General features: G+C 55.4%; 1 protein-coding gene and 1 long non-coding RNA gene across 9 annotated transcripts; one reads left to right on the forward strand and one right to left on the reverse strand.

The window, feature by feature from the left end:
* Nucleotides 1-486: 486 nt before the first annotated feature.
* On the reverse strand, nt 487-13,100 carry LOC149916083 (uncharacterized). Of its 8 annotated transcripts, none has more exons than XM_090149635.1 (18): nt 11,751-12,342; nt 11,325-11,656; nt 10,250-10,576; nt 9,273-9,401; nt 7,298-7,521; nt 6,652-7,156; nt 6,102-6,568; nt 5,527-5,588; nt 4,819-4,972; nt 4,311-4,567; nt 3,906-3,976; nt 3,477-3,556; nt 3,243-3,354; nt 2,754-2,877; nt 2,043-2,180; nt 1,581-1,723; nt 1,251-1,376; nt 487-1,141 (listed from the first exon to the last, which is right to left on the reverse strand). In XM_090149635.1, the coding sequence occupies exons 7-18, from the start codon at nt 6,178-6,180 to the stop codon at nt 1,021-1,023; spliced, it is 1,467 nt and encodes a 488-aa protein (XP_090005761.1). In that variant the 5' UTR covers nt 6,181-6,568; nt 6,652-7,156; nt 7,298-7,521; nt 9,273-9,401; nt 10,250-10,576; nt 11,325-11,656; nt 11,751-12,342; the 3' UTR covers nt 487-1,020. The 8 variants fall into 8 exon arrangements, with proteins under 8 accessions (XP_090005761.1, XP_090005760.1, XP_090005757.1 ...); XM_090149634.1 differs by having other exon boundaries at nt 10,250-11,163; XM_090149631.1 differs by lacking the exon at nt 11,751-12,342 and adding an exon at nt 12,490-13,100 and having other exon boundaries at nt 10,250-11,656.
* A 429-nt stretch (nt 13,101-13,529) lies between these two features.
* LOC149916084 (uncharacterized) lies at nt 13,530-16,609 on the forward strand. The gene is made up of 2 exons (XR_016470796.1): nt 13,530-14,401; nt 15,934-16,609. It is a non-coding gene; the product is annotated as an uncharacterized LOC149916084 (long non-coding RNA).
* The last annotated feature ends 738 nt before the right edge of the window (nt 16,610-17,347 follow it).

The raw sequence follows: 17,347 nt of genomic DNA on the forward strand, positions 1-17,347 counted from the left end.
TTTGTCTCAGTGCTGTCAGAGAGAGAATGTAAATGTTCCCCTTGTGGACGGCAGTGTTGGTTTGAAACTCCCTGCCTACAGTTACAAGCAAATCCACCTTTGCAGAGCTCCTGGCAATACAGTTCCCAGCTGCAGGCAGGAGTGCTCACAAGCCCTCTGGGGAAAGGAGAGGCCTTTCAGAAGCCCTCATGTTCCCTATGCCCCTGCCTGCTCCTCGTCCCCACAGAGCTCCCCTGCGGTTCTCCCACGGAATTTCTGTTGCTGGGAGGGAGCTATGGGGATACGAGGGGACACATCAATTCTTCTGCACAGGAAGTGTGCACGGCCAGCAGAGATGGCTGCCGTCCTGGGAATCCGCTCTTGGAGAGCATGGGCCTACCGGGCCTTGGGAGCAGCTCTTGTTGCCACCCAAACTCCTCTCTCAAAGCACGGCTCCATCACATTAGTTGATGGCAACAGACACGACACCAGCAGACCGACTGGAAATAAGGCCAATTTATTTTTATTGGGAGTACTGCGTCCAGGGCTGGGGCCCCAGTACAAGAAAGACGCAGAGCTTTGGATCGAATCCAGAGGAGGGCCACTAAGATGATCAGAGGGCTGGAGCACCTCTCCTATTGAGAAAGGTGGAGGGAACTGGGCTTGCTTAGTTTGGTGAGGAGAAGGCTCCGGGGAGACCTCATTGTGGCCAATTCTTGAAGGGAGGATATAAAGTGGAGGGGGAACGGCCGTTGACGAGGCTGGATAGTGACAGGACAAGGGGGAATGGTTTTAAACTGTGGAAGGGGGGGCAGAATTTGGTTAGATGTTAGCAGTTCTTCCCGCGGAGGGTGGTGACGTGCTGGAACAGCTTGCCGAGAGGTGGGGGATGCCCCATCCCTGGAGGCGTTCTAGGCCAGGCTGGATATGGCTCTGGGCAGCCCGGTCTGGTGGTCGGCGACCCCGCACATAGCAGGTGGGTTGAAACTAGACGACCTTCAATGCCCTTTTCAACCTAGGCCATTCAATGAGTCTTTGATTCTATGATCTTCCATTCACAGGTGGAAATCTGGACAGCTTCCCAGCCCCCTTGCCGAGAGCTCCACCGCGGTCACCACCGTTGGCTGCACCTTCCCCTCTAGAGCGACGCGAGCATCGAGCACTACGGAGGTGAAAAGAACAGCGCACGGAGCGTTAAGGGCTGAGCGCAGGCAAGTAGTGCAGGCTGGGCTCCAGCCCGGCTCTCAGGATCTGCTGCCTGTGGAGCTCACCAGGGGAGCTGCCGCTTCAGCTCCAGCTTCTGCCGGTTTCTTTCCGCTGTGCTGGCAAAAGCCTCTTGCTGATGGAGGTGCGGCTCCAACCTTTGGAGCACCTGAGCCACTCGTGGGGAAAGGAGGCTGCAGCAGGAGGAGAAAGTCATCCCTTGGGCTCTGCTGAGCCCCCCTGCCTCTCCCCTCACCCAGCCCAGCATCCCCGTGCTGCCGCGTGTCCCCACCCTTGCACCCCGCCAGAGTTTTTGGCCGGGCCGTGCCTGTCCCCGAGCTGCAGGGTCACAGCTGCCCGAGTGCCTCAGGCAGCCAGCAGAGCCCGCACACACTTACTCAGCATGCAGTGCCAGCTTGGTCGCTGTTCCCATTTTACTTCCCGGCAGAGGATCCACATCCTTCCTCCACCTCCTCTCCACTTGCTGTCCCCTGGGCTGGGCTGGAGGATGCGGAGCACGCATGCTCTGCCTGGCCATCAGCTGCCAAAGAGGAGACGCTGTCAGCAAAGTGGCTGGGAGCACGGGGCTGTTTCTCAGAAGCCCTCTGTCAAGGGCCCTGCAGCAGGCCCCGGCAAGCAGGAGACTTGGCCCTGCCAGCCCACGGCTGCCCGCCGCCCTTCCCTTCTCCCTGCAGGGCTCTCCCTGCGAGGTGCCAAGCTCTCCTCCCCAGGAGGAGCAGGCCAGCCCCTGCCATGCTGCACGGCGCCTGTCCCACTCCCCACCCCCTCAGTCCTGCTGAGCTCGCAGCCTGGCTCAGAGGATGGCGGCTGTTGCCAGCAGGCTCGATCCCTGACAGTACCTGGGGTGGACGCTGGTCCGCCCCTACGCTCCAGCCTTCCCACGCCGCCCTTTCTGCCCGTGCTTGCTCTACTTGCTGCTGGTGCATGGGCCACGTGCGGTCTACTTCTTTCCACAATGCAGACACTTCCCGGAGCTCCTGCAGAGACACAGCAGCATACAGGATCAGCCTCAGCCCCTGGGACTTTCCTTCAGCTCCACGCTCCTGCTCCTCGCCTCTGGCAGCCGGTCAGCACTGTTTTGTCCCTGAAAGACCAGGGGCCCTAAAGGCAGGACGGGATCCGCAGCTTGTAGCAAACGTGGCTCAGAGGTCGTATTCCACTCTCATGGCCCCTGCTCAAAATCAGAGTGCTGTGGCAGGTGGCAGGCCATGAGGCGAGAAAAGATAGGGAAGGTGTGCAGCACCCTCCATCTACTGAAGAGGAGCTGAAGGAGCGGGTAGAAATGTGAAATGATGGCACCCCAAGGGCTGTGCTCCAGGTCACTGCACACACAGAGGCTTTTGCTTCCCTCCCTGTGGAAGCACTCAAGGCCAGGCTGGGTCAGGCTTAGAGCAACCTGGTCTAGAGACAGGTGTCCCTGCCTACAGCAGGGGATTGGAACTAGGTGGTCTGAGTGGCCCCTTCCAACCCAAACTTCTCTATGATTCTACCATTCTGTCATTTGTGCAGTCTCAAGCAGCACAGTCCCCGTAGCAAGGCAGGGCCGGTACCTGCAGCACCCTCTTAGACTCCTCTGTGGCAGGGAGTGCAGTGCTGGTCTGGGCAGGAGTAGATGCTTCCTTCTGTCCCGCTTTCTTCGTCCCGCGGGAGCTGCCTGCACATGGCGGGAGCGCGCTGCAAACAGACACAAGAGGAGTCTGCAGGAGCCCAGGGCACCTCGGTCTCCCCCCGTGCTCCCACAGCCGTAAAGATGGGCTCCGGTGCAGTGCGGAGAGACCCCTGAAGGGAGAAGAGCTTCTGCCATCAATGGGGATCAGCATTCAGCTCCCCCAGGGATCGGGGGCCAGGGTGGAACATGAAGCTGGTGTGTCTGCCTCGAGCAATTGTGCCGCGTGCTTGCCATCCCTGGAGAGAACGGCTCCCACTGGGACACGTGTGTCAGGAGCCTTTCTGGGTGCTGAGAGCTGGCAGCTCCAAAGGGGAGGCTACTCCTACACGAGCACACGCATCTCCTTCTTCTTTTCGCCCAAGGCTCTCACCTGGCAGAAGGCTCCTTCGCCACGTCTTTCTGCCTTGAGCTTGGCTTGCGCTGCAGCAGCATGGAGGGGGGAAGTGTCTTCCGCCTCTGCAGCAGCCTGCCGGCAGAGCCCCCTGGAACCAAGACAGAAAGAAGTTCTTCAGAGCAGCCCAACGGACACAGCACGTGAACCTGGATCCAGCCACCCGGCACGGGACAGGGCCCACCTCCCTACAGCTGGGACCCGTTCCCTCACCTCTACTCATCTTCCGCTCTACTGCAGCTTTCTTTTCCGCGGCAACCTCTGCTCTGCTCTTTTCCACAGTGAGCTGAAACCTGGAAACAAAGAGTGACAACCCTTGAAGAAGGATGACCTCCTACCCATGCAGCTGTTGGCGGTATTTATCTATGTGCTATGCAAAGCGTGGCATCCTTTTCCTTCCTGGCCACGCCAAACCAGCACACGTAGCCCAAATTCCTCTGCACGTGCAGTCCATTCTCTGATGAGAATCGGGACAGCTTGGGCACCAGTAACACAACCATGATTCCCAGGAGCCAGACTTTCCAGGATTTCTACCCAACTGGATGCCGAGCACGGAGACCCAGCAGGGCACGTCTCAGAGGAGGAGGTGGGAAATAAGCCTGTCTCCTGGCCAGCTAAGTGCTGCAGAGGAAATGCGCTCACCTCGGGAACACCCGGATCCCATGGGCAGTGGTCTCTGGCCCGAAGTCAGCAGAATCTTCTGTCCAAAATCTCTGCAAAGGGACACAGACCTGCTGGAGGCTTGCCAAGGCCATTTTTTCATGGCTCTTCTTGACAGGAAGCAAGCCTGGCTCCCATGCCAAGAGAAAGCTGCTCTCCACCAAAGCCTCTTCCGTGAACATCAGAGCTTTGTTCTGCTCTGAAGGAGCAGGATGGCCAAATAGAGAGGCTGTGCAAGAGCACTGCCAGGCTTTCTGCAGGGGCAGAGATCCAGGAAATCTCTTTGCCAGTGGAGAAAGCCATGGGGACAAGCATTGGACTGGCCTGCCACATCCAGGCTGGCCAGCAGTGATCTGATGGCGCACCCTCAAAACCTCCTCAACTTACAGTGCGGAACAGAGAAAGGACGGTGGCATTGCTTTCCAGCGTTGCAATGCAGCTGCAGAAGAACCTCATGAGGAGGAAGTCGTCTTGGCACGTCATAACGCCGATGTTCTTAAAGACAAATGAGACGGGCTCCCTGTTCCTCAGGAGGTGACAGTATAAGAGCACGCTCTCTCGCACGCAGCGCAGCACCACGTTCAGCGGGACGCCGGAGGCTCGCGAGAGCTGCCGGTAGTTGAGCGACTCAATCTTGACATCGTCTGCAAGGAGAAGGCACAGCCTCACTGCCACAGCAAGCCACATTCCCATGCAACATGATCGTGACCAAATCCCATAGAAAAGGTCTTTCGGAGAAACAGCTCTTGAGCTGTGGTTCCTTCGGGACGAACTCACGCTGTACCCCGAGCTTTGCAGACAATTCTCTGCTGCTCCCGGCCATTTCCAGAGAGCAGGGATAACACACCCAGCCAGACGTGGGACAGGAAGGGGAAGGTGGCTGCTGCCTTCTCACCAGGGATGATGTCATTGGGTGACTGGAGGTCCTGCAGCCACAGCACCCCGATGTCCAGCTGGAAGACAGGCCTTAGCACCGAAACTGCCTCTTCTTTGCTGTGGAATTGCTCTCGGACCCCAGCAAAGACCCCGAGCCCCGGAACCAGGACTCCCTGCACGGGGAAAAGACAGAAAGGCTGACGAGTGTGTACTTTAGGGGCGGCAAAAGCCACAAACATCAAGAGCATGGGGTCACTGCTCTCCGCCCTCCCCACTCCTGATGGACAGCAGGGTGAGATGGGGCTCTCCGGAAAGCTTTGGAAAAATCTGTGATCCCTGCAAGACAGTCACCTTCGCATAGTATTTCCCAACATCCTTTGGCTAGAGAAGAGCCCGGGCATTTACAGCACAGGGCTTAAGCCTGGGACTTATTCCCAAGGACATCCTTGGCATAGGGCCAGAAAAAATCCCCCACCCATTTCTCCCTTGGCTCTCCCCGTTCTGATCACAGGGCAGAGCAAAGCCCCTGCGTGTGCCAAACGTTTGCTCAGGGCAGCTCTGGCCTTGGGTTTCCCTCCCAGTTGGCCAACAGGCTGCTCTGGGCACCCGGCTTGGGCTCAGCGTGCTGCTCAGTGTGGTGCTCAGGGAGGGACTGCTCTGTGAGGCCCACACTCTTGGCGGGACTGAACCTCTCTCCAGGGCAAGGGCCACCAGCATACCAGCCCACCTTGTCCAGCTTCATCTGTTCCAGGATGTAATCAGACACGGCATCCCAGACCGCCACAATCTCTGCAAAGGAAAGAAAAGACATGTCATGCTCCAGGACAGCCTCTTCACAACTGCTTGGCAAGCTCCTCACACAGACAGTGATCAATACAGGCACACGCACACACCCCAGAAAAGCACCGCCATGGCTAGCGGAGCTGGGCTTTGCTCTGATTTCAGCCTTATTCAGGGCCCCGAGGGGAAACGGGGACATAGGAAACCTGTGGGACACAGGATGCCTTTCCTCCCAGAGCAGGAACTTACGGAAACACCTGTAGGTGTGTTCTCCCAGGGAAACCTGGTCTTGGACTGCCCTATCACAGGGGACTGAGCATGCCTAAAGGAACCTGGGGGCTCTGGGCAGCTCTACTATTGGGACCTGGCTGCCACGTGGTCCCCAGAAGAGCTGGACCCTTGGGCAGGGCTCTTGCAGCAGCCCCCAGCCATGCCCAGCCAAGCACAGAGAGCAGGAGCTGAGGCTTTGGACAGCTAACAGCCCCGTGCGATGCCTTGGGAAGGGAGTCCGGAAAGCCTTACCTTTGGTAGAGAGTTCCAGCAGCGTTGGGAACGTGTAGACCAGCTCCGAGCTGAGGCTCACAGTCCAACAGCCTTCCATTGTCGCTGGCCGACAGCCCTCAGCTCAGAACTAAGGATGCCCTCCACAAACAAGGCTCCTCAACCAACCAACAATTCTCCGCAAAGTGCCCCTGCTCCTCCACGTGTCAACAAAGGTCACCCAGTGCAGCCTTGCTGCCCCTGAGCCAACTCCTGACCGCAGAAGGACAGAGCCCCTGAGCAGTGCTGCAGCAGCGCCCAGGCCTTGCAGGGAAGTGCTGGCACTGATGCTGCCCTGTGGAAGATCTCCTTGTGATGCAGCGCATCGCACTGTGACATCAGCCCGGGTCACCTGGAGCTCTGTTGGGTCACTGGCATGGAGAGGAGATCTCCTCTTCCAGGAGGAGTTCCATTTAACTTACTGAATTCTGTTATGAAAGAACGCAAGCCTAACTTTAATGGCTTAGTAAGAGAAGTTGTTTCACGTCTGCTTAATAAACAAAAACCTGTGCGTTCACAGGCACACACACACCTCACGAGGTTGAAATATCATTATTGACAGTCACCGTGGTTTACTCGGCAAATGGCACGAGAACTTGCCACGTGTCATACAGGCTGAAGCTGGTGAGCTGCTGGCGACGCACAACGATGATGACACTGCATCACGGCTGTGCCACGCTGATGTCACATGTGGTCTCCTCTGGTGGTGGCACAGAGTTCACCACCGTGTGTGTCCCCGTCCTCGTGGCAGACAATGATGGGCACCAGAGGGCTCCAGTGTCACTGAGTCCGGCTGTAGGCAGGCCTGGAGGGGTGACAAAGGACAGCAAGAGGCTCAGAGACAGCACGGTGACAACGCGGGGCCACCAGTGCCTACCTCTGTGTGGTGATCACAGCACAGGGAATAATGTCATCCAAGGGATGGTGACACACGAGTGATGGCGACACCGGATGACGGTAACAACAGTGACAGCCAGGGATGGGGACACTGCATCATGGCTGTTCCACATCGAGGTCACCCTGTGTCACGGTGTTACCTGAAGACAGTGACACTCGATGACACCCAATGGCATCCAGTGAAGGTGATACCCAACGATGGTGACACCACCAACCCCATGTCACACCCCACGTGTCCCCCAACTGTCCCCAGCCCCCCTCCCTGTACCCCTCCTCGTCACCTCTTCAATGAGGATGGCACCGCGCTGCAGTTGTGCCACCATGGCAGGGGGGACAGCTTGGGACAGTCATGGACAGCCAGGGTGACAGCGACACCAGGCTCCGGGAGCTGTAGGACGCTGATGGGGCTCTCGAGGTAGACGGGTTGGTACGGCCCCAGATTCCATGGTTACAGTGACAGTGTGGACTTCGGGACAGGCGGTTGTCCCGGTGCTGGCATCCGGTGCTGGGATCGGGGGGGGGGGGGGGCAGACAGGTGGACCCTGGGGGTCAAAACGGGGGAGGCACAGAGGGGAGGGGTGGGCACCTTCGGCCCACGGAGCCGAGCGCGTTCCACCGCCGCCTCCTCCTCTCCCTCCCTCCCTCCGCTGCTCGGGCGCGTAGCGCTTCCCCACGCCGCTCTTCCTTCCCTCCACCCCCTGCCGCTCCTCCCTTTTCTCCCCCCGGCCCCCTCCGGGCCCCGTCCTCCCTCCCCACCGGCTCCGCTCCCTCCCCCGGCTCCCGGGGGTCTAGCCGAGCTGCCCTCCCTGAACCTTCACCGCCCCTACCCGGCACCGCGCCCCTTTCCCCGGGCCGTGCCGGGGATTACGCGCAAATCGCCTCGGCCTTAACCCTGTTTGCGGCCGCTCGGGCTGTCGGGGAGCTCCCGGGGTGTGCGGACGGCCCTTCTCCGTTGCCCCGGACCGGACCGGACCGGACCGGACCGGCGACCCCCGGCCCTCATCGAGCGACCTTCGAGATCGGCGCCCCCTAGACTCGCAGAAGGGTCCCGAGGGGGTGAGAGCATAAAGGGCAGCCCTACTGAGCAGCCCCTTGCCCCCGCTGGGGGATCTGGGCTCAGCAGCTGGTCCCGCGTATAGGGCGAGCACTGCGATGTAGTCCTTCGAGGCATGGGTCGGGACGCGATCCGTGGCTGGGACGTGGGCTGGGACATGGGCCCTGCGTTAAATGCAGAGCAGAGATGGACACCGTGTGCATCCGTTCATGGGGGCACCACACCTTAAGGAGCAGCACATTTCTCTGCCCTCCACCAAGCCTTTTATTGACACACTGAGTGTTTACTTGGAGGCTTCTCAGTTTACGAGTTACCAGCATACCCTTGAACCAGCATACCAGCCAACGTCTCATGGCTCAAGTGGAGCTCATGTCTCCTACAAACTCAACCCTTTCACTGATTGTTTTTTTCCTCTTGCTGTACAACAGCAGGGTATGTGAAAGAGCAGAATTTCAGAGGAGATAGGAAACAAAGCTCCATCACCACGTGAAGCCACGCTGTTCTTTTCTCCAGCATTTCTGTGTTGCTTTCGTTCCAGCCTGCCCTTTTGAGTTCACAGCTGCCAGGTTTGATCACAGAAAGTAATCACTGGGTTGTCTACTTGGTAAGTGCAAACATCAGGAAAGCAGTTGGAATTCACAAGAATAGAAGAAAGGAAATTGCATTGCTAATATTTAAAGATATAGTCATTTTCTTTGTGGTTTTAGGCTTTCATACAGAGCATTAGGATACTGCAAACTGAGGGTAGTTTGCAAGAAGTAGCAATTTTTGCCTCTCCTGCCCTCCCTCTCAGTAAAAAGGTGAAGTACCTTCTGTATTTTACTAAGCCTACTAAGTTAAAGTGGTGCACCACTAACTCAAGCCCAAAGAAGTGCTGCAGTGGTATAGCTCATCGGGAGACTGAAACTGCTGCAGCTCTTCCAGCAATAGAAAAAAAGAACTATTTTTGTTGACCGTGAGTTTATGAGTGGTCTGTTGTTGAATTGCTTTTGTTGAAGGGTTGTAACCTCAGAAGGGAGCAAGCCAGATGACTGACAGCAGGTTACTTTTTTGATGATGGTGAGAAATTGCATGTGGTTGTCCGAGGATGTTTGGTCTCCTTCCCTTTACCCCCAGGTGAGAGATACTGCTAAGGAATACCATCCTACAAAAGCCTGTAGACTAAGAATTGGTGTCAGAGTCATATTAGCTCCCCTACTTACCACGTGATGCACTGGATAATCACACGACTGCTGTTCTGTATCCTTTGACATCATCCAGCCTCTGTAGCCATGGCCATGCTTTGTGGCAGAAGTGGTCTGGTATTAAATATTTGTCATCCTTGCACCCTGCTGAACCACAAAAGCCAAAAACAAGAAACAAGACTCTTATTTAAGCTACTTCTTCAGCTCCAGCCCTATACATATTCTACTACCTTAAAGTTCAAACCGGTTCTTGGTGTCCCTTTTGCCCCATTTTTTATTTCATATGCCTTAAATCTTACAGCTGTGACTAGATAGATAGACAATTTTGTTCACCTCATTTCATCCCCTGGAGTTCAAAACTTAGTTTCCATTAGTGGAAAGCTAGTATAGGCCCCTGAAGACTACAACAACCTACTTAAGCTTAAGGTATGTTTCAAGGTCGTGTTGGATAAGGAGGAAAGAAATCAGCTCCTACTAGCTAATGAAAACTGCAATGTCATTTCAGATCAGGCCTGCCAGTTTGGGCTCCAAGATGCCAAATTTGTTTTTTCACTTCTTTTTGTTCAGGGGATAGATTCAAACCTGCTGACAAGCCTGCCCTTAGTGATTTCCCCTCATGTGAGCTTTGCTCACCCTATCTGAGAGCCCCATTTTACAGAGACCAAGGTCTGTGCACTGCTTGACAGAACTAACTGAAAATCACAGGCCAAGTACTCCTCTAAAAAAATGTAATTCTGTCAAAGCAGACATGGAATTTGAGGACAGGTGTCAAAACCACAGGATTATTTATTTATTTGTTTGTTTATTTTTAGGGGCATGCTGCTGTGTTTGCAGAGGGGCAAGAGAACTGAAGGCAAGGGAACTTAAGTTGAGGAGGTGCTGCCCACTAAAATAAACCATGGCACCTGTCCCCTGAAGGAAGGGGGTGGTGGTCTGGGAGGAAACCTTCCAGAGGTCTACGGTTGAACCAGATGATATTCATGGCCTTTTCCTACCTTAACGATTCTGTGAGTCCATAATTCAGAGAGCAATCTTCACAGCTGGCCTGGGAGCAGGAAGTGAGCATATAGCTGGTCTGCCAAACTGCATCAAAACATCTCCATGAGGGGAGATGGAGTTTGTTTCATTTCATCCTGGTTTTTTGACTTCGTTCCAAGTTGTGTTTTTGTGTGTTGTTTTTATTTTCTTTTCCTTCAAGTTTTTCCACTTAGTCTAGACGTTTGGGTTTGAATTTCTCAGTAATCCGCTGTATACGCTGCGTTCAAAGATGTCTCATATCCTTCTGTCTCTTCTGTTCCCTGCCCTTAATGACTCAGTGAGAACTGGATCAACAGAGTGAATGCTTCATTATTGACTTTTTTTTTTTTTTTTTTTTTAAACATGAAACGCATTGAAAATAGTAACACATGCCTGCCTTCTCTAAGCAAAATATTTTGGCTGTGTTGGACACGCTGAAACATACAGATTTTGAATTCAATGCAAATGTTTTGTTTAGACATTGACAACAAAACCCCCATCTCTTGAAGTACTTCCATTCTTCATGGAAAACAAACAAACAAACAAACAAAACAACAAAAAAAAGCCTTTCCATTGAAGAACTTGCCATTTTCTTTCCCTAAATTGAGGCAGGAAGACCTTAAAACAATGATTTTTCTTCATATTTTTTTTTCCAGCATTGCCTTCAGCATGTACCATATAAAGAATATATGCTAATGTTCATCAACTGATGCTAGCATCAAATTTCCTTCTTTTCTTGGCACATAATACGCACGCCTACTTTGAGTAAATTCTTCAAGGAAATGTTGCTCATTCTCCTCATAGTAGATATGCCAGTTGGATTCTTTTCTGTTAAGTAATTTTGGATGACATCCAAAGGTAAGGTTTGATCAACGGGGTAACTGGGTAGTTCCTGCCAGACAGATAGGTGGTAACAACCCACAGGAAATGGATTACAAGCAGAGAAAAAAGCACTTAGTTTTCAACCCTTCAGATAGAGCCAAAGTAACACAATGGGTTAAGGAACACATTTAAAACTAAAGGTATGTTTTATTATTGGCCAAATCCTGATACCTGTCTTGAAGCCCGCTCCTTTCTCTTTGTGAGGGCATTCAGACAAAATGCTGTAGAAGTTCTGGATTTCTCCCACTTCACAGTGTCTGTTGCTTGGGAATATTTCGTGCAAGGAACCTGAAAAAATGCTTTCGCCCACACTTTCTTCACAGGCTTTTTCCACCTTGTGCTTTTTCTTGTCGTTATTATTCCTCTTGTTACTGTAATTGCTGCTTCTGTATGTATCTGTACAAGACAGGATGCTTTTAAACAGTTCCCCACTGTTTTCAGTGTCACAAGGTGGAAGTTATTAATGCAGCTGGCAGGAATGTGTCTGTTGCCTTAGGGAAGGGCTGCAGGAAGCAAGAAATTGCAGTGAGAAGAAAGCCCTGCCCTCAGAAAAGAATTTTAGTGAAGGACCAGCAGATGTATGGAGGGACAACCCACCTGCCACTTCATTGCCTTCTTCTTGTTTTACTTCCCCTTCTCAGTATTTTTTCTCAGATGTTAGCATCTCCTACTTTCTTTGTTGTTCTACTGACTTGATTCGGAGATATCTAGCAGGAGGTTGATGTGTTTCTCATTCAGTATTGTCAGGGCATTAGGAAAAGTATTAACAGCAGGTTGTGTGTTTATGGCCTCAAGTTGTGCCAGGAAGATTCAGATTGGACATTAGGAAAAATTTCTTCTTCAAAGGTGTGGCTAGATGCTGAAATGGGCTGCCCAAAGAGATGGTGGAGTCACCTTCCCAGGAGGTGTTCAGAAAACATTTAGATGTCGTACTGAGGGACATGGTTTAGTGGGGAAATATTGGTGGTAGGTGGATGGTTGGACTGGATGATCTTGAAGATCTTTTCCAACCTTGGTGATTTGATGATTTGATGATGATGAAGAGGACTACAGTGATCAGAATGGGGGAACTGGAAGGGGGAAAAAGGGGAGGGGAGGCGCAACCCCGGGGGTCACACAGAGCGACGGGGGAGGTTGTGGGCGACCAGTGGCGGGGGGAGGGGAGGAGGGCAGTGAAATACACGGGGCGGGGGAGGCGGGGAGACACAGGGCAGCTGCCCCCGCCGAGCGGAAGCCCCGAGCGCCACAGAGACCTCGCGGGGCCAACGCAGAGCGGCACGTGGCCCCCAGCCCCCTTAACCCCGGCCCCGCCCCGGTGCCCCCCCCGAACACCCACCTGTAGAAGCTGAGGCGGCGCTCGGAGCCCCGGGGTGCGCCGCCCCACTTCCGCACCGCCGCCTCCTCCTCGGGTCGCGGGGCTGGTGACGTCACCCAGCGGGGACGGCGCGGCGCACGCGCTGAGGCGCTGTCGCCATGGGGACGCCATCACGCATGCGCTGTCGCCGGGGGGGCGGCTTTACGCGCTGCAATGAGGGAGGGCGCGCCGTCTCCACGGCATCAGATGGAAAACGGCGCTTGGAGACTGCAGCTGCGGGGCAGCAGCTCAGCACAGCGCTGCCGATGACTGGAGCCGAGCGAGAAGCGGACTCCGCTGGGCCGGACTCCGTGCCGGGCTCGAACGCGCCTCGATCCGCGCGATCGCTCCCTCTCTTCCGGGGCTGCCCGGCTCAGCCAGGAGCCGCTCCCGGACACCGGGCGGGTCCCGCCTCTCGCGGTCAGCCGCCGCTTCTCGCAGCCCGGCAGCGCCTCGCCGCAACGACGGAGGACGGCTCGGTTCCCCCTCCGAGGACAGCCGGATTCTGACGGGGGACGGACGGGGCCGGCGGCGGTGCCCCCGCGCCGCCTTCCCCCGACCGCGCGGCGTCCCCGAGGGCGGCGGCGGGGCAGCGGAGCGGCGGAGCGCCGCTTTCCCCGCACGGAGCCCCGCGGCTCCTCCATCCCGCCGGCGCCATCGGCATCACCATGGCGGCGGCCCCGAGTCCGCAGCCGCCATTGGCGGAGAGCCCGCGCTCGGCCCCGCCTCCTCCGCTCTGCCATTGGTCGGTGCGCCGAACGGGGCGGGCGCTCCGCGCGGGGTCCTTTCTGTCCGCGGGCGCGCCGTCATTGCGACATCACCGCGCGCGTTCCCATGGCCCCAGCCCGGCTGCCCTCGCGATGCCTGCCGTCGTGCGCCCGCTCCGCTTCCGGGGCCTCGGCTGCGGCTGCGGGAGGAGGGCGGGGACGTGGGGGACCTCAGCGAGGCCGGGCCCGCCCCGCCCCGCTCCGCCCCGCCCCGCTCCGCTCCGTGCGGGCCTTGCTGGAGAGCGGCGAGCGCGGGCTGGCGGCCGCCGGCAGGTGGGGGAGCGGGGCGTCCGGGCGGGCGGCGCGGCCCGGCGGTGGCGTGGGGAACCCGCTGGAGACGAGCGGCTCCGGGGCACCTTGGCGTCCCGCTGCAGGCGGCGGTCGCGGTGCCGGCCCGAGGCCGGCGCTGTGCGGGGCGGGGCTGAGCGCGGGGCGATCAGCTGCTGCTGCTGATGCTCGGCCGGCTTCTCGGCCGCCTGCGCAAGGCGCTGCTGGCTCGCGTTCAGCCGAGCGTCGGCCCGCAGCTCCGGATCCTTTTCCTCCACGCGGCCTTCCGGCCGCTCTGCCCCAAGCCCGCAGCAATGCCTGGGGTCGTTGTGACCAAAGTGCGGGACCCGGCGTGTGGTGGTGTCGAACCTCGTGCCGTTGGCATCAGCCGTCGATCGGCCTGACCGGAGCCCTCTGCAGGGTCTTTGGAATCCTTAGGCAGATTATAGGCAGATGGCGTAGCTGAGGGGCGATGGGAGACAGGGAGGGGAGCATCCTGCCGTGCCACCGGCAGCCCGGGGACCACGTGCTGTGGGTGCCGGCACGAAGCTCCTCCATCCGTCAGCACGGGAGCTGCGGTTCTGGCTGCAGCGGCAGGAACTCAGCGCAGCCCTGCAGAGAGCGGTCCGGCAGCACGAGAAGAAGATGACGGCCGTGGAGTGCGAGAGCCTCAGCAGCGTCTGCAGCCCGCGAGGAGCTGAGCGGGGCTGGGAAGAGGAAGCTGTGGGAGTCCTGGGGAGGGACTCCCAGAATAGCAGCGTGAGTGGCAGGATCAGCTGCTTCCTCCTGACACCGTTTCCTTTGAGAAGCCAGTCCCCATTGTCACATCTGTGGGGTTGCACAGAACGCACAGGCATGTGGTAAGTTTAGGTTGGATATCAGGACAAACTTCTAAACAGTAAGGGTTGTTGAGCACTGGAATGGGCTCCTTGGGGAGGTGGTTGAGTCACCATCCCCAAACATGTTTAAAAACTGTTTGGATGTGGTGCTCCAGGACATGATTTAGAGGAGGGTTGTTAGAGTTGGGGTACTTTGCTCAGGTCATGGTTGGACTCGATGCTCTTGAAGGTCTTTTCCAACGTGAGCGATTCTGTGATTCTGCAGGGACACAGTGTGTTGGACTGCTGTTTGTTGCAGAGCACCAGCACAGGGCAGGACTGGGGACTGGGAAGATCACAGAAGATCGCAGAAACACCAAGGTTAGAGAAGACCTGTAAGATCATCCAGTCCAACCGTCCACCTATTACCAATAGTTCTCACTAAACCATATCCCTCAACACGAAATCCAAACGTTCCTTGAACACCTCCAGGGTCGGTGACTCCACCACCTCCCTGGGCAGCCCATTCCACTGCCTGACCACTCTTTGAGAGAAGTAGTATTTCCTAACGTCCAGCGTAAATCTCCCCTGGTGCAGCTTGAAGCCATTCCCTCTAGTTCTGTCACCAGTTACATGAGAGGAGAGGCCAACAGCCAGCTCACTACAACCTCACTTCAGGTAGTTATAGAGAGCAATAAGGTCTGCCCTGGGCCTCCTCTTCTCCACACTAGCTGCTAATGGATCGCTCCATTAATGCAAAATTGCTGTAATTAAGAGCAGGTAAATGCTCCTGCACAAGACTGGGCACTGAGACCTTTGTGTCTGTCAGTGATTCTCCAGCACGTTCTGTGTTAGCTGCACGGGGCTGCTTTCCTTTCTAGGGCCTGGGAACAGATGACAGCACTCTGATCAGAGTGATGGTGTCCTGCTCCGAAAAAGGATCTTTTTAGATCTGCTCTTCTTACCTGTATCCTCTCTTCTGTTCTGCCCTCTTTCTTCTCCCCTCTCGTTCATCACTCTTCTCCCCCTTACAAGCTCCTCTCTTCCCTTTTTCCTTTGTTCTGCTCAATCTTTTCTCTCCTCTCCTTCTCTCCTCTCCTCTCCTCTTTGTTGGCAAGAGGGCTCCGAGCTCCCTTGCTGGTGCGGAGAGGCTCAGACTCCCTTGCTGGTGCAGAAGGAACGATGAAGGACCTTTACTGAAGATGCTTACAACCTTTTATACCCGTGCAACAGCAACTTACATGTAGGAAGCAGGAGCCTCGTGTGTGTTTACGTCTGGCTCAAGTTACTGCTAAGTTTCTTTACTCATTAGCAAGATAATGACTTTTTTTATCCCACATCTCCCCCTTCGCTATTAAGAGAAAAAGAAGCACGGTTCAAAAACAATCCTAAAAGTAGCTAAACTAAAATTAATACACTGAACAAGGATGGGTTCTGTAGAGTACAAACAGCAGTCCATATTAACCAGTTCCAACGATTCCAATTCTTATGATTCCTTGGTGACACAGTTGACAAAGTGCGTCTTGTCGCCGTGAGTCCAAACCACTGATGAAAGTGCTGTGGTCATGTCACAGCAGATGATGAGACGGATGGCCAGACCCCCCAGATTCGCATGAGCACCCACTGGACACCCCAGGACTCCTCTGGGACATCCCCAGACCCTTCTGGATGACTCCAGGACCACTCAGACCCACATGAGAACTCCCTGGACCCTACCAGACCCTGCTGGGCCATTTCCAGATCAGCCCAGGGACTCCTCAGAGCTCTTGGGCCCATAGTGGGAACTTCCAGATCCTTCCATGGTGCCACAGGACCAACCCGGGGACTCCCTGGACATCCCAAGGTCCCTCTGGGATATCTCCAGACTCTTCTGGTTGAGTCCAGAAGAGCCCCCTGGAGCCCCCAAACCTCTCTAGGATGTCTCATGCAGATCCTTCTGCATGATTCCAAGTGGGGATAAGGGGAGATAAAGGAGGGTGTGGGTGAGGAGAGAAAGGGGTCAGTGGTGCTTTTTTGGGCTGGAAAGGGGGGTTGTGTGGAATCTAGGGGGGGAAGTTGTGAGTGAGTGGGACTGCTGTGGGGTGGAAAGAGGATCTGGTGATGGAGGGAGAGGTGGAATGGGGAAACTGGGGAGTTGTGGGGAGCTTCTATAGTAAAGGAAGTCTAGGGGCAGAGAGTGGGGGATGGGGGGGAAAGCAGAGGTTCTGACACAGTGCCTGTTCAACAGCTCCCCTCTGTGTCCCTTCCCAGGGAGAAGCCACAATTTGGGCCTGAATGACACTGGGCACACAGCTTCCTTCTTAGCTTGACGTCAAGACACCTTGCTGACACAGATCTTCTGTAAGAGATGCAAGGTTAGTTTGGAAATCCATGAGCTTCTCTAAGGTCATGCGTTACATCAAAGATCTAAAGGTAATCACAGAATCATAGAATAGCCTGGGTTGAAAAGGACCACAATGACCATCTAGTTTGAACCCCCTGCCATGTGCAGGGACACCGTCCACCAGACCAGGCTGCCCTGAGCCACGTCCAGCCTGGCCTCGAATGCCCCAAAGGATGGGGCATCCACGTCCTCTATGGGCTACCTTTTAAAATGCCTCACCACCGTCTGAATGCAAAACTTCCCCCTGATATCTAAACTAAATCTCCCCTGTCTCAATTTAAAACCATTCCCCATTATCCTGTCATTATCCACCCTCGTAAACATCTGTTCCCCCTCCAGTTTATTTTTCCTTCAAGTCCTGGGAGGTCTCCCGGAGCCTTCTCTTCTCCAAGCTGAACAAGCCCCGGTCCCTCGTTGCACCAAGAATGCCTCGGCGGCTGCATTTCCCTCGTCCCCCACCAGGGGGGACTTCACTGCACTTCAATGCACTTCAGTGCATTTTTTTTGTAACTTTTGGGTTGAAATGTTAAAGACAGTAAAAGGAATGTTATTTTAGTGATCTAAAAGTACAAAACAATAGTTGTAATTCTTATTTTCAGGATAGC

The sequence above is a fragment of the Phasianus colchicus genome, chromosome 13, assembly GCF_987193195.1.
Source record: "Phasianus colchicus chromosome 13, bPhaCol1.hap1.1, whole genome shotgun sequence".
Lineage (NCBI taxonomy): Eukaryota > Metazoa > Chordata > Aves > Galliformes > Phasianidae > Phasianus > Phasianus colchicus.

Bases quoted from the DNA above. Each gene is read 5' to 3' on its own strand.
- LOC149916083 (XM_090149630.1), bottom strand. From the start codon at position 5,778: ATGTCCCCGTTTCCCCTCGGGGCCCTGAATAAGGCTGAAATCAGAGCA. The intron at 3,355-3,476 runs GTGAGGGAACGG...TCTTGGTTCCAG, and splicing joins AGAGCGGAAGATGAGTAGAG to GGGGCTCTGCCGGCAGGCTG. The intron at 1,377-1,580 runs GTAAGTGTGTGC...CTCCTGCTGCAG, and splicing joins AAGCTGGCACTGCATGCTGA to CCTCCTTTCCCCACGAGTGG.